General features: G+C 45.4%; 1 protein-coding gene across 1 annotated transcript in view; it reads right to left on the bottom strand.

Moving 5' to 3' along the window:
* The window catches only part of dstyk (dual serine/threonine and tyrosine protein kinase), a 45,099-nt gene extending 31,007 nt beyond the window's left edge, over window positions 1-14,092 (bottom strand). The window contains exons 1-2 of the mRNA XM_037532330.1: window positions 12,897-14,092; window positions 548-954 (exon numbers count right to left, since the gene is read on the bottom strand). Coding sequence (XP_037388227.1) covers window positions 548-954; window positions 12,897-13,086 — 597 coding nt within the window. The 5' untranslated portion in view covers window positions 13,087-14,092. The remainder of the gene's footprint in view (window positions 1-547; window positions 955-12,896) is intronic.
* Window positions 14,093-17,411: the final 3,319 nt, after the last annotated feature.

A 17,411-nucleotide genomic window follows, 5' to 3' on the forward strand; every position in this document is an offset into this window, starting at 1 on the left:
TCTATTTTGTTTAGCAATGATGTCTCATATTTCCTGGACCGTTTACATACAACTTTCCTACCTTCCATAAAACCTGCACTTCTAATAACGTTCAGGTTTTCACCAGCGCACAGGGATGAACTGTGCATTAAAGGCCCCGTATGTTTTTCCTGAGATCCACTTAGAATTTATTTTTTGTTCTAAAAAGTGTTACTAATTTTTACATGAACATTTTCCAACCTCTTTCTATCCCTTACAATCACACAGGCCGTTTTTATTACTGTGCCTTTAAGACTGACATATGCAAATGAGGTCTGCTGTGATAGGCTGTGCCTCCTAAGAAAAGCAGTCCAGGCTAAAACATTCCCTATAACTTCAGTATGAGTGGGCGGGGCTAAAATGCTGCAGGCTGAATAGGCAAAATGGTTGTAAATGGTTGGTTTTTTAATGACATCACAAAAACAATGATTTCAAAATGAGGCGTTTTTGCAGCTTGGTGTCCACGTATGGACTGGAGAGTGAAACTCTCCCCGCGACCCCCAGCACTACACTTCCCATGATCCCCTACCTGCAGCAGCGGGTGGTGCAGCGTGATCTCCAGCTCGGCCAGTCGGTGCGCAGGATCCTCGCACTCCTCCTGGATCTCCAGGTCCTGTCGAGGAACCGTGTCCCAGCGGCCGCGGTGTGCTGCCAGCTGGTGGACGAGCTCGTACTGCCCGGGCAGCGCCAGGCTGAGCCGCGTCTGCCGACCATGCGTGAAACACAGCTTCCTCCTCTTACAGGCCCCGCCCCCCGACCCACAGGCCCCGCCCAGATCCGAGCCAAGGGGGAGGAGCCTCTCACCCAACAGACAGTTCAGGAGCTGGTAACGGGCGGGGCAGTCCTGTCCAAGGAGCAGGATGTAGGGGACACTCCCCACAATGCTGTGCAGGTACTCCTCCTCATGTCGTGGGAAAGAGATGCAGCTAAGCGGACCTGGAGAGAGAGAGAGAGAGAGAGAGAGAGACAGAGAGAGAGAGAGAGAGAGAGAGAGAGAGAGAGAGAGAGAGAGAGAGACAGAGAGAGAGACAGAGAGAGAGAGACAGAGAGAGAGAGAGAGAGAGAGAGAGAGAGAGAGAGAGAGAGAGAGAGAGAGAGAGATAGAGAGAGACAGAGAGAGAGACAGAGAGAGAGACAGAGAGAGAGACACAGAGAGAGAGACACAGAGAGAGAGACACAGAGAGAGAGACACAGAGAGAGAGAGAAACAGATGTATCAGAGAAACAGATGGACTACAGTCTGTAACTGTAGAACTACAGAGTGGAGCTGGACGGTCAGTGGAGCTGATGAAGTGGACAGTGAGTGTTGTGGACTCGCTGTGGCTAATCAGTTTTCTCTTTATCGTGCGCTAGCTGATGCTAATAAACACACAGACTGATGCCCACTGGTCACCAAAGCTCAGCTCAGCAGGTTCTGCCCAAACAGATAAACTAATAAAGGAATGAAGTGACGGATTCCTACACTCTCACACATATACACACACATACACACACATACACACACACACACACACATACACACACTCACACACACACACACACACTCACACTCACACTCACACTCACACTCACACTCTCACACACATACACACACATACACACACAGATACACACACACACACATATACACACACACACACATATACACACACACACACACAGACACACATACACAGATACACACACACACATATACACACACATATACACACACATACACACACATACACACACAGACACACACAGACACACACAGACACACACAGACACACACACTCACACGCACGCTCGCACGCTCACACACAGACACACACAGACACACACTCACACACTCACACACTCACACACTCACACACTCACGCTCACACACAGACACACACAGACACACACAGACACACACACACACGCACGCTCACACACAGACACACACAGATACACACAGATACACACAGATACACACACACGCACACTCTCACACACACACACACACGCTCACACACACACACAGATACACACACACGCTCTCACACACGCACGCTCTCACACACGCACACACACAGATACACACACATACACACACGCTCTCACACACACACATACACACACGCTCTCACACACACACACACACGCACGCTCTCACACACACACAGAGACACACAGAGACACACAGACTCTCACACACACACACACACACCCATACACACACACGCACGCTCACACACAGACACACAGATACACACACACTCTCACACACCCATACACACACACGCACGCTCACACACAGACACACAGATACACACACACTCTCACACACACACACACACACACACACACACACACGCACGCTCACACACAGACACACAGATACACACACACTCTCACACACACACACACACACACACACACGCACGCTCACACACAGACACACACACACACGCACGCTCTCTCACACACACACACACACACACACACACACACACGCTCTCACACACGCACGCTCTCACACACGCACGCTCTCACACACACACACAGATACACACACACACACACACGCTCTCACACACAGACACACAGATACACACACACACACGCACGCTCTCACACACACACACACGGATGCACGCTCTCACACACACACACACACGGACGCACGCTCTCACACACACACGGACGCACGCTCTCACACACACACACACACACACACACACACACTCGCTCTCACACAACACACACACACACACACACATCAGCTTTTACTTCATAACTGATATTACTGTACAAACCAGTACATTAGAAATGGCGCAATACCGGTTTATAAAATCCTATAGAATCCTGTGTTTGGTGTATGTGTGAATATATTTTGTGTAAAATGTGTGTTTATACACACACGTGCATCTATATTTGTCTTTTTTGTATATTTAAGTACTACAATACTAACGTGTATATTATGTAAATGCATATATATCTATAGTCTAATGCGCATGTGCACATACATAAATTACACATTTGATTGATGATGGAATGGTTCTTCGGACTGAGGGTTCTGCTCTGGTTCCAAGCTTGATATCATAACAATAACAGAACCCCTATTGGTACTACATAGAAACACATACAGCACATTCTCCATCAGCCTGAAGAGCCATTCCAACCATCAAGCATGAAGCGGTTCTACACAGAAATCAAGGTACTAAATAGAACCACTGCCTTTACTGAAGAACCCTTGAAGACGCATCTTTGAGTGTTCTGACCGGAGCGTTTCACACCAAACCACTTCGTTTCCATAAATCTTGACGACTTAATTACGCAGAAATTCCGAGAAAACCCACTGCAGTTCCCGATCCCGGAAAATCCACCCAAATAGTTTTACCTTCGTCACTGATATGAAGACAGAAATAACTGAAGTTCTGACATCACAGCACCTTTTATTAACCACTTCCCTCAGCTCTACTGGTATTGGGCAGACATCTGATGATGAATATGGATGTTTTGGGTCACTGCACTAAAATATTTGCATTTAACTGCATTTATCTTTTACACTCGTCACTCAACAGAAACACCTATACTGCTCCGCAGGGCTGAATCAGGCAAATTCAGGACAAAGTTCTATATTTTATAACCGTTTCTGTATCAGCATCGGCGCACATTTGCCATATCAATGCATCCCTATTAACAAATTCATAACACAGACAGACGCCACAGCGCTACACCCCTAACCACAACCTGCTGTGATGGAGAACATCTGCACTCACATTCGTGAACTCCATCATTCTAAAGCAGCGAACATGGATATTTAACCACAGAAGCATCAAAGCTTTCATGCCTCTATAGATTTTACTTCACAGAAGCACCAATTCTGGCTCATACCAGCCACAACACACAGACACAAAGAGAGCTTAAACAAAAGGGCCAAGTTATTATACCTACGACAGCGTTAGCTGAGACTCTGGACCCCACCCAGTCCAGCTTCCTGTTCTGAGCCAGGTAATCAACACCTGTCGAAGTGCAGAGCTGGAAGTGACAGGCTGGAAATCCCTCAGCGCTATATAGAGAAGAGCTTTTAAAGCCACACGCAAAGTCTCCTGAAACCGTGGTTTAGACCGGTTCTACACCAGAGCCACTCTGCTCTGACGGTGGAGGACCTAAAGCACCACTCCAGGGGTCCTAACTTCACAGAACAATAACAGCTCCTTCCTTCATCACCTCATCATTAAGAAACCACCATCACACAAACATCCTAACTGGACTAAACCTCCTAAACCCTGTCCTAACTTTAGGATGAACCCCAGCAGGGTCCTGACTTCTGTTTAAGGCCCGTTTCTCTGGTTCTGAGGCGGCTGAGTCAGGCCAGCCTGAAAGCCAGCCTGCTGTTGCCTGATTGGCTAAGTGCAGTGCAGTGGACACACTCATTTGCATAAAGTTTATACACTACATTACCAAAAGTATTCGGTCGTCTGGCTTCACACACATATGAACTTGAGTGACGTCCCATTCTTAATCCATAGGGTTTAATGTGATGTCGGCCCACCCTTTGCAGCTATAACAGCTTCAGCTCTTCTGGGAAGGCTTTCCACAAGGGTTAGGAGTGTTTATGGGAATTTTTGACCGTTCTTCCAGAAGCACATTTGTGAGGTCAGACGCTGATGTTGGACGAGAAGGCCTGGCTCACAGTCTCCACTCTAATTCATCCCAAAGGGGTTCTATGGGGTTGAGGTCAGGACTCTGTGCAGGCCAGTCAAGTTGTTCCACACCAAACTGGCTCATCCACGTCTTTATGGACCTGCTTTGTGCACTGGTGAGCAGTCATGTTGGAGCAGGAAGGGGCCGTCCCCAAACTGTTCCCACAAAGTTGGGAGCATGAAATTGTCCAAAATCTCTTGGAGCTGAAGCTTTAAGAGTTCCTTTCACTGGAACTAAGGGGCCGAGCCCAACTCCTGAAAAACACCCCCACACCATGATCCCCCCTCCACCAAACTTTACACTCGGCACAATGCAGTCAGACAAGTACCGTCTCCTGACAACCGCCAAACCCAGACTCACAGTGGACTGTGGAATATTTAGTAGTGAGGAAATTTCACGACTGGACTTGCTGCACAGGTGGCGTCCGATCATATATTTATTCATTTATACACCTGTGGCCATGGAAGAGACTGGAACACCTGAACTCAGTGATTTGGATGGGCGAGTGAAGAGTTTTGGCCATGTGACAAGGCAGATATACTATCATGCACCACACGATACAACAAACTCCATTCAAATGAATACGAAGCAGTGAGGAGAAGCTGCAAGTGGAAAAACACTGTAGCAATTTTCAACCTTAACCTATGAGCACAGAGCTTGTGAACTGCCTGAAGAAGAGTTAGACCTAACCGCAGCTGTTTAGAGCCGATATAGCCTCCCTCTCTCCCTCTCTCCCTCTCTCCCTCTCTCCCTCTCTCCCTCTCTCCCTCTCTCCCTCCTCGTGTGAAATGCGGTGAGGCAGCGTGGGACTGCAGGGTGAGGGAGGCCTGGTCAAAGGCCAAAAGACTAAAGGTCAGTGAAGGGGCTGAAGGACTGTATATGTCTATATGTGTGTCCTCTGGGTAAATGTAGCTTGTGATCAGCTCGTGTGTTTCCCCTCCGGTTGTGTTTGACACTCGCTCTGCTCCGTCCACAACCGCAAACCAACACCCGGCCCTCTCTCCACATCTAACAGCGAACGTACTCTCTGCCCTCGGGCAGCGCGGGAACCGGCCTCTCACAGCTGACCTCAGAACAGACTCGGCTTATAACAGCATCATGATCACTTCATTAGCTGGCAGTTCGCATTACGGACATGCAAACATGTTAAATTCTCCTATCGCTCTCTTACAGTGAGAAGCACTGAAATCTCTTTACGCCTATCGTTTATATTCCATTCATCAAGGAAAACCCACATTTGTTATGCATAATTAATGGTTAAGATGTAGACAGAGCTGTTCAGAGCGGTTTGGTGAGAAACGCTGTTCTAGATAAACCAACCGAGTCAGAACTGTTCCCAGTGGTGGTGATGGGAACCAGACGTCCCTCTAAAAGCTCCTACAGAAAGTTCCTACATGAACTGGTTCTGAATTCCCTGCCTGATGACTGAGACGCTGTTTTATGAGAGTTTAGAGAACTTCAACTCCATTCATGGTGGAGGGAGACATGCAGGGCGCTGTGCGGCAAAATAGTCCCCAAAGAAAACTCGTTATTCCAGATTTTCCACTGTTTTCCATCATCAGCATTCCATATAAGCTCAGAAGACTCGTGTAGGTTCTCTGGAGGTTCTGGATGGTAAATAAAGTGTCTATATCTGTGTTGTAGTCATGGCGACGCCTGGTTCCCATCACCACCACTGTAAAGACGTCTGAACCGTTTCACACCAAACCCTCTGAATTATGGGGGAGTTTTGAGAACATTTTTATTGTTTGATCTTTCTTTAAAACTCTAAAAACCTCATGAATCATCAAAATAACCAGTAAACTACTGAACGTCCAACACAGTGTAAGACGGTTAAAAGGTGGAGGCTGTTCGTCCACGTCAGCGTAAAGAGTAGCTATAAATAGACCTCACTGCCCCGGCTGGTTCTGCCTATACGATTAATCCCTGCTGATGGGAAATAACAGGCAAAAGCACATCTATCCTCCTCATCACCACCAGGGATTATCAATCAGTCACAGCTGGATTTGCACAAGCAGCTTAGAGGGTTTTCACTATTTCAACACTGGACGGTAATAATGACATAACAATAACATCAAAACTATGAAATACACAATATGGAATTATGCGCAAGTAGCAGTGAGCTGTACGGACAAAAATCACAGTGCAATTCCGATTCATTCATCATAATATCTACTGACACTTTCAACACCATACATTCAATTATATATTCAAGCAAGACCATTTGAGTTTAAATAAACTTATTCGTGCAGGTTAACGCCGGCTTATCCCTTCACGTCTTAATAAGAAGCATTTTTGACAAAGTAAATGTATTTTTATTCTGCAAAATGGTTAAAAAAAACAAAACATGTACGATATATAAATAAACCCATGAGTACCGCTTCCCAACACTCGCTCTGTAAGCCCGGGAAGCGGCAAGGCGAGTTGGCTTCTTACTCACTAGCTTTTTGTTTGAGCTTCCCGTTCCACCTTAAATGCAGTACTTCTGCAGCTGAATGTAACTGCTACATCTTTTAAGGTGGAACAAAAAACCCAAATAAGAACCCAACTTCAGTTCTGTTGAATTTCCCAGGTCATTTGGCTCATGTGTCCCACACACCTGCACCCACCCAGGCCCCCGTCCACCAGCCTCCCTGACCCCCGTCCACCACCCTCGCTGACCCCCGCCAATCAATCTGAAGAACCCTTTCCGCATGCAAAGAACCTTGAATCATGTAAAGAGTGTTTATGCTTCTATGCCGAACCATTGTCTTTACTAAAGAACCCTTGAAGAACCATCTTTTTTGGTTACTCAGTGCGGTACCAGACTCCAGAGCTGGAACCGAAATAGCAAACTTCAGACACCAAACGCGCCCCGCCTGACCGACTGCTTCCGAGATACTCGGCTACTAAACTCCACCCTGGAGCTTCTGAAGCCGCACCGAAACGCTTGTTCCCAGATCGTTGAGCACAGAGCGGGAATCTGGAAAGCTGCCATGTCTGATGCAACGCATTTTCTCGGAGAACGAACACAGAACTCACACATGACTGGACAGGCAGGAATCACCACACCCATATCACCAAACTCTGTCCCCCACAGATCCAAACACAAATTCCAATGGAAAACTCCCCACACGGGAAGCAAACACGTGAACTGATTAGACACAAAGCCAAAGAGAAGCTCGGCCTGCTGATCTTCAGATTTGGTCAAAGTGAGTCCACTGTAGTCCATCTGTTTCTCTGTTCTTCAGTGGTCAGGACCCCCATGGACCCTCACAGAGCAGGAACTATTTGGGTGGTGGGTCATTCTCAGCACTGCAGTAACATTGACGTGTCACTGCTGGACTGAGAACAGTCCACCAACCAAAAATATCCAGCCGGCAGCGTCCTGTGGGCAGCGTCCTGTGGGCAGCGTCCTGTGGGCAGCGTCCTGTGGGCAGCGTCCTGTGACCACTGATGAAGGACTAGAGGATGACCAACACAAACTGTGCAGCAGCAGATGAGCTGTCGTCTCTGACTTTACATCTACAAGGTGGACCCACAAGGTAGGAGTGTCTAATAGAGGGGACAGTCAGTGGACAGTGAGTGGACAGTGAGTGGACACAGTGTTTAAAACCTCCAGCAGCACTGCTGCGTCTGATCCATCATCTGAATTGTATTTAAATCAAACGTACTGCTGAAGCTCAGCAAGTAAGCGTGAGCTCAACATTGGCCAACATAATGGTGATAATGACTCCTGCCGTAATCGAGCAGCTCTAAAGGCCAGACAGAGCGCATGTGGCGAAACAATGAAAGGCCCTGAGTTACGGCGGGCTGGCGTTACTGCTGCGCTGCGGTCGCCGAGCTCGCAGACTCGGTTATCCTCTCTCCTGATGCCTCTCGCTCTGCTGGGTCAATATGGCACCAGCCTGAGAGTCTCAGGGTCAGTCTGCAAACCAACCACCTCACAGAGCAGCTGAACGGCCTCGGAGGGGATCGCTGACCAAAACATGAGCCGCAGACGACCAGAATCACTCGCAGCTCTGTTCAAACGTGATTGGAGAGCTGATTAAAACGCTCCTGACACAACACGGAGGAACAAAACCAACCAGATGATGTTTCACCACAGCTCTGATCTCCTTCAGCTTTTTCAGCAAAGAGTAGAAATTCCCGCTTAGCTCCGTGTGTGACCTGTAATCAGAGAGATCCAGAGGGTTTGGTGTGAAACGGTTCAGACGTCTTTACAGTGGTGGTGATGGGAACCAGGCGTCGCCATGACTACAACACAGATATAGACACTTTATTTACCATCCAGAACCACCAGAGAACCTACACGAGTCTTCTGAGCTTATATGGAATGTTGATGATGGAAAATAGTGGAAAATCTGGAATAATGAGTTTTCTTTGGGGACTATTTTGCCGCACAGCGCCCTGCATGTCTCCCTCCACCATGAATGGAGTTGAAGTTCTCTAAACTCTCATAAAACAGCGTCTCAGTCATCAGGCAGTGAATTCAGAACCAGTTCATGTAGGAACTTTCTGTGAGGAGCTTTTAGAGGGACGTCTGGTTCCCATCACCACCACTGTGAACGGTTCTGACTCTTTATCTAGAACGCAGTGTTTCACACACTCGCAGTTGTTCAGTTGTTCTGTTTTTTCTTCGCCACCTGATTTGAAGAAACGTAACGTCATCGCTGATCTGAGGGGATTATGGCCGGTTCCAGCTATTCTCACAGGAAACATTTCTTTTATAATGCCCAATTCTCCTAAACTAGACTTTGGAGCGGCGCTGGAGTGGCTCGTTGGTGATCACGACCTCGTGCATGAGCCCTAAGCCCCTTATTCCTGATCTAAATCTAAATCCTATTGGCCATTTTCCACCGTTAGCGGAGGAAAGCTCTGCTGAGGAAACCTGCACTGGGGCCTCCGTTCGGCTCCGCTTTCACAACAGCAGCTCACGTCACGCTGAGACCAGCCGGCTCAGCACAGCGAGGACAACAGGGCCTTAAAGTGAGGGTTCACAGCAGAGATGCCCTCTAAAAGGTGCTTCTCCAGGGTTCTTCAGTAAAGAAAAGGGTTCTGTACTGAACCATAAACACTCAAAAGAACCCTCTGCATGAATGAAGGGTTCGCTGCATTGGAAGGTTCTTCAGAGTAACGGAGAATGTGCTGTAGATGGTTCTATATAGAACCTTTTCGAAAAGGGAGCTATATAGCACCAAAAGGGTTCTTCTGGTGTCTCAACGTCAAGCTTGTTACAACAGAGGAACCCTTTTCAGGACTATATAAAACCATATACAGCAAATTCTCCATCCCTTTGAAGAACCATTTTACCAAAAGGGTTCTTCTGTTGTTACAATGTCCAGCTCGTTGCAACAGAACGCTTTCAGTGTTATATAGAACCATATGAGTTCTGTACAGCACCAAACATGTTCCTCTATTGTCTACAAGCCTGATATAGTAACAATAGAAGAACCCTTTTTTGGTGTTACATAGAACAATATACAGAAAACTTCCCATCAATCTGAAGAACCATTTTAACATGCAAAGAACCCAGTAAGCATAGAACTCATGGTTCTAAATAGAACAATTCCCTTTAACAAAGAACCACGTTTTTTTTAAGTGTGCACCATTCATGCAAGGTTTTTTTTCATGAACCAAAGTGGTTCTTCCCTGGCACAGCACAGATAACGTTGACAGTTCTTTGGTAAAGAAAATGGTTCTGTATGGAACCATGAACACAAAGGGTTCATTGCATTGCAAAGTTCTTCAGAGTAATGGAGAATGTGCTGTAGATAGTTCTATATAGAACCTTTTTGAAAAGAGAGCTATATAGCACCAGAAGGGTTCCACTATTGTTACAACGTCAAGCTTGTTGCAATAAAATAACACTTTTTGGTGCTATATAGAACCATATACAACACATTCTCAGTAAGGAACATTTGAAGAACCACCTCCATCAGTCTGAAGAGCCATTTCTCCATGCAAAGAACCATTTAATCATGCAAAAGGTTTTTTCTGAGTGTTCATTCTATATAGAACCATTTTCTTTACTACAGAACCCTTGTAGAACCACCTTTTATTTGTGTTGTGAAGGGTTCTTTAGTAAAGGAAATGGTTCTGTGTAGAACCATTCCATGCTTAAGTGGTTCTTTGCATGGTGAAATGATTCAGTTTGATGGAGAACGTGCTGTACATTGTTGCATATAGAACCTTTCTAAAAAATGTTTCTGTATAGCACCAAAAAAGGTTCTTCTATTGTGTATACGTTGACATCCTAACACTAGAGGAACCCTTTCTGGTGCTATATAGAACCATATACAGCAAACTCTCCACCAATGTGAAGAACCAAAAGTAAGCATGCAAATGGTTCTATATAAAACTTATGGTTCTTAACAGAACCTTTCCCCTTAAAAAGGAACATTTGAAGAACCACCTCCATCAATCTGAAGAGTCATTTCCCCTTACAGAGAAACCTTTCATCATGCAAAGGGTTCTTTGAGTGCTAATGGTTCTATACAGAGCCGTTTTCTGTACTAAAGAACCGTTGAAGAACCGTCTTTGTTTAAAGCGTGTCGATCAGTCGAGACGCGCTTGCCTCTTTGGTTTTAGTGCTGGAGCTGCGAGGGTAACGCAGGTCACGGGAAAAGGTGGCTCATGCTGGGGCTGGACGATATGACAATATTCATCATTACTGCAATGAATTATTTCACGATATGTTTTTCTGAGAATATCGTGAAAATCGTCAGAACTTAAAAACACTGAGTGCACATTTCATTACAGAGACAGCGGAATCAGTCCTGCTTAATTAGACATAATCCAATTGAAAAGAATCGCACTGTAATCATTACAGCATCACTGCAATAATAATAAATAGAGTTTTTCATTTTATTCTTGGTCAATATTGCACAGCTTTGTCTGGCCCAACTTATTAGATATCAGAAGAGATAAATATCAAAACATATGAAAATGTTTTAAAGTATCGTGATACGACATGTTTGCATATCGCCCTCCTCTAGCTTAGACCCCACCAATCAGCACGGTGCTAATCGCAGAACCAGATCATCGCACACTCCCCTCAAATCGTCCGCGGCTCAGCGTTTTCACAAACTATCACTTTAAAACGGTTTTCCTGCTGAACATCCCTCACGGCACCAAACATCAGGAACGCTGGTTCTACTGTTCGTCACCAAACAGCCGGAGAACGTCAGTCTGAACCTGCTCAGACGCCTCTAGAACTGTAGACCTCTGCTCAGATAACGTAAACACGGCACCGCCCGGCACAGCGGCTACAGCGGCCACAGCGCTACTGGAGGAATTTCGGAAATATTTCTAAAAATTCCGTTTTTGAAAAACGCACAAACGTCACATCATTATGAGCCACACTCCTAAAATAGATGGTTCTTCAGGGGTTCTTTTACGGAGGCCCTCTGGTGACATCCTGTATGAATAAAAATAGTGCGTGGCCGCGAGTTGGTAAAGCGTGGGAATGAGATGATTAAGTCGTGGCCATGACTTAGTAAAGTGTGGTAAACCTTTTTACCACGCTTTTTAGTAAAGCCTTACCACGACTTAATCATCTCATTCCCATGCTTTACCAAGTCATGGCCACGCATTATTTCTATTCATACAGGAGGTCACCAGAGGGGCGCCGTATTCTCTCTAAAAAGGGTTCTCTATAGCACCAAACAAGGTGCTTGATCAGCTACACGTCCTTTCAGACCCACAGCGCTGAGTGGTCTTCTCACAGTGGAAGGATGGACAGAAACACCTGTGGATGTTTTCAGATCTGAAGCAGCTTGATGTTCTCCTCTCTCTCAGAGATCAAAGCTTTCAGTGCTGTTTATCTGATGGGGGCAGTTTTGGGGGCTACCAGCTCTTCCAGGTGGTTGTTAGGAGCCACGATTTCTCTGGAGCTTTTAATCAGGTTTTAAACTGTTTTTCTGTTTGTTTTCATTTGATGCTTCTCCTTCCTTGTGCAAGTGGATTATCTGTATCTAATCTCCTCAAATATCTCCCGAAAAATGAACAATTTGTAGGTGTTTTGACTGAAACTGGTCTCAGAGTTTGTACAGTGTCTGCATGTCAGAGCGATTTTACACCATATTCAGCGGTTCTGCTCGGGCTGCATGTGTTGGAGTGTGTTTATAACAGCAGCAACACCAAAGCAAAGCTCCCTGATGGATAATAATCTTAATCTAATCTAAGCTGAGATGTTAGATGATGATAATAACTGCCCCTCACCTGCTTCCAGTGCTGCTGTAGTGGACGCTGAGGCTCGTGCGTTGCTGTAGTTGTGCCTCATTTCTCTGAAGAAGCCCTCCGTCTCCTTCAGGTTCCTCCTCAGAAGAACCGCATGCTTATTATAGTTCACAAACACTCGCGTGAGCTCGCGGGCCAGAGGAGAAGCTCTCTGAGAACCACCGGCCTCCATACTGTGGTCAATGGGTTACACGGCGGGGGGGCACCACTGGCTCTGGAACCTCTGGAACGCACCAGATGCGTGTTGATGGTTCTTTTTTGGGTGGGAAGTGGGGTTGGGGGGTGGGGAGTCGAGATTCTCGCAGCTTCACGTTAGAACCTCCATGGAGCACCAAGAGCAGAGAATAGAGGCTGGGAAGGCTGAGAAGGTTGAGAAGCTTGAGAAGCTTTTCCCACACCAGCCAGGACCTACTTCACCATCACATCACAGATGCATGACTTTCTAGGAGGTTCTTCTCACTTTGAGCCCAAAGGTCCAAACGCATGGACCCTTTCCAGCCCGAAAGTGGTCTGATTTCTGCTGGACAGCTTCAGAGCTGCAGGGCAATCCAGCAGAAGTGAGAACCCAACAAGCAGGCCCGGATTAGAGGATCACTTGACAAAGGTATTTTTGGCATAAGGGAAAGAAAGAGAGGGAAAGAGGGAGAGGGAAGAAACAACGGGTGCAAAACCACAATCCCAGGAAAAGCTGCACTGCAGGTGGTCACTGGTGCACAAAGCTGAGACCCCCAGAAAGCCAAGAGCCAAACAGAAGCGAGGCTTGGTGGAGCTCCCCGCGGGGCTAAGCTAGCTTTAGCTGAACTCCTGACAACAACAAGAAGACGTGACACGCAGCACCGCGACCCGCTGCTGAGAACCACACACCAGCCCGGCCCCGCGGACAGTCCGAGCGGGTCAGCAGCCCCAGACACAACACCCACGGTGGGAGATCCGCCCGTCGCCCCAGCCGCGGGCGGCAGCTCTTCCTGGGATGCAGGATTTTCCCAGCTGGACGAAGTTTCTCCTCCCGTGTCCAGATCCGATCTCCTTAACGAGCCCCGCGGGACCGAGTTTCGGTCCAGAACAGACCCGGATCGGGACTCCTTCCCGCTGGACACGCCGTCTTAATCACTGCAGAGGCTAAAATCTGAAGACCAGGGAGGCTGAGCGCAGCCCAGGCGCCGCGCCGCTGCCAGGGGGGATGTTTTGAAGGCTGGGCCTGCGCGGTGCACCCTGGGAAATGTAGTTCCGCCTATGAGAAAACAAAGGAGCGAAGTTCCTTCAAATGAGGTTGTGAAACTGTAGACTTTGGATTTCATGTAGACAAATCCAGAGTCGAGGCGTCGGTTCCTAGTTTCATCTGCGATCGCACATTTAAAAATGAATCTTTATTACACAAATCTAATGTTTTATTACTCAAATCTCTGGGGCTAAATAATATTAAAGCACTGCATTAAACAACACACACACACACACACACACACATTTAAAAATGAATCTTTATTACACAAATCTAATGTTTTATTACTCAAATCTCTGGGGCTAAATAATATTAAAGCACTGCATTAAATAACACACACACACACACACACACACACACACACACACACACAAACACACACACACACACACACAGACACAAACACACACACACAGACACAAACACACAGACACACACACAGACACACACACACACACACACACACAGACACAAACACACACACACACACACACACACAGACACAAACACACACACACACACACAGACACACACACAGACACACACACACACACACACACATTTAAAAATGAATCTTTATTACACAAATCTAATGTTTTATTACTCAAATCTCTGGGGCTAAATAATATTAAAGCACTGCATTAAACAACACACACACACACCCACACACAGACACACACAGACACACACACAGACACAAACACACACACACACACACAGACACACACACACACACACACACACACACACAGACACAAACACACACACAGACACACACACACACACACACACATTTAAAAATGAATCTTTATTACACAAATCTAATGTTTTATTACTCAAATCTCTGGGGCTAAATAATATTAAAGCACTGCATTAAACAACACACACACACACACCCACACACACACAGACACAAACACACACACACACACACACACACACACATTTTCTAAGCCACTTCTCCTTCTGGGTCGCGGGGGGTGCTGGAGACTACCCCAGCGGTCATCGGGAGGAAGGCAGGATACACCCTGGACAGGTCACCAGTCCATCACAGGGCAGACAGACAGACACAAGCACACACACACACAACTAGGGGCAATTTAACACGTCGCATTACATAACAACCCAATAAAAATCATATACATGTATGATACAATTATAGTAATGTGAAATTAATAAATTATATCATAGTATACTATACTATACATTATTATACTATACTGCATTATACTATATTATATTATACTATACTAAACTACACTATATTGTACTATATTATATTATACTGTACTATGTTATGCTATACTATACAAATCATACTACTATACTATGCTATAATATATTATATTATACTACAGTATACTATAACATACTATGCTATATTATACTATACTATATTATATTATGCTATATCATACTATATTATATTATACTATACTATACTATACCATACAATATTGTACTGCATTATACTATACTATATCATACTATATTACACTATACTATGCTATAGTATACTATACTATACTGTGCTATATCATATTATACTATACTATACTATATTATAGTATGTTATATTATATTATATTATATTATATTCAGGTGGAAAAATATTTTTTTATTTAATTAAGGCAGAATTTGACCTTATGCATCAGTCAATTTTTTTTTATTTAATCTAGTTTTAATGTACTTTGGATGCCTATGTTGCCCCTTCATTCGAATTGGTTCAATATAAATCTATATGTTTGATTAAAGATTAAAGATGTAAAGGGAGCTCTGCATGACTGTTTACTGTTTACAGTTATCTGGGTAACTAATAAACCCCTTTTCCTCTTCAGCTGAAGTATCTGTCTGAACTTACTGCTGATTGATTATAAACTGAAGTCGTGTTTGTTAACAAAGCTCAATTCTGTAGTTTCGCGCACGTGCGGGCGACCTTTGAACGTCTTGTAGTCTTTAAAGCTCAAAACTGAAAGAAAAAGCGGCGCTTTCGTCTCTGCTGTTTTCCAAAGTTCGCCTTTGGAGCTGAACGCTTTCCCTCCTTTCCCTCGTCCTTCGTGCGGGTGTGTATGCTGTTTTCGAGGCTGCTTCGAGTCAGAACGTGTTCACTGCAATTACAAAGGAAACTTTCGAAATACTTCGAATTCCACCCGCCGTGAAGCGGCGCTGGGTTCTTTTCAGGGCTTTTGTCTCCATCTGGTGGCGGTTTCTGAGAACTGCAGCTGTTTCTAATACATGTTCAGTGATGAAGGCCCTGCTGAAAAATGACCCTGGACTAAACCATTAGAGCCCTTTGCACTGTGATATCAACCCATCAGGAAAGCACAGAACACCATCAGTGACTACTGGATACCATCAGGAACCTGTAGGAACGTCATGGTGTCTATGATTTTTTTCCAGCGGGGGGGTTTTCAGCAGGATTTCTCAGATTAGCCAGATAACTTAAGCCCTGCGGGGCGCTCCTATTGGACAGTCCTTGTCTTTGTCTTTGGGTTTAAGTAATCTGGCTAACTGAGAAACCCTGCTCTGTGAAGCACCCCACTGGATTCCTAAATTAACCAGATTACTTAAGACCGAAGACAAGGATTGTCACTCAGCTCTTATTGGTCAGGTTTGACGATCTGGCGAAACTGAGAAATCCTGCTTCGTGACATCCATCCCAGGCCAGTAGGGGCAGTTGTTGGGAATCCTTTATTGCCAGGATCCTGCTGGGGGCTCAGACCACAAGACCTGAGGGAGATCAAATATTTGGCACAATCTACGGCGGTCATTAGATGATCAAACAGCGTTTGAGTATAAGCGTATAAACGCCGTCTGAAGTCTGGAGTTATCACGCAGTGTGTTGTGGGTAGTGATGCCGCGTTTACTCGTCTGTGACTGCACGACTACTTAATACCGGCGTCTGACGAAATAGCAGAAGAAATGACGATGAACTGAATCTCCGGACGTGCGAATCTCACAGGGCAGTGGACGTTAACACACGAATCTTCGTTCATTTAAAAAACACGTCTGGATTTTACAGCATGCGGACATTTCATCTTACTTCTCAAGTCTTTATTGATTGATTGGTTGCTTGATTGGTCGATTAATTGATTGATTGGTTGGTTAATTGATTGATTGATTGCTAGATTGACTGATTGAATTATTGAATGATTGATTAATTGATTGGTTGATTAATTGCTAGATAGTTTGGTTGATTGCTCGCTAGACTGATTGCTAGATTGCTTAACTGATTGATTGCTACATTGATTGATTGATCACTTGATTGATTGTTTGAT

The sequence above is a fragment of the Pygocentrus nattereri genome, chromosome 21, assembly GCF_015220715.1.
Source record: "Pygocentrus nattereri isolate fPygNat1 chromosome 21, fPygNat1.pri, whole genome shotgun sequence".
Lineage (NCBI taxonomy): Eukaryota > Metazoa > Chordata > Actinopteri > Characiformes > Serrasalmidae > Pygocentrus > Pygocentrus nattereri.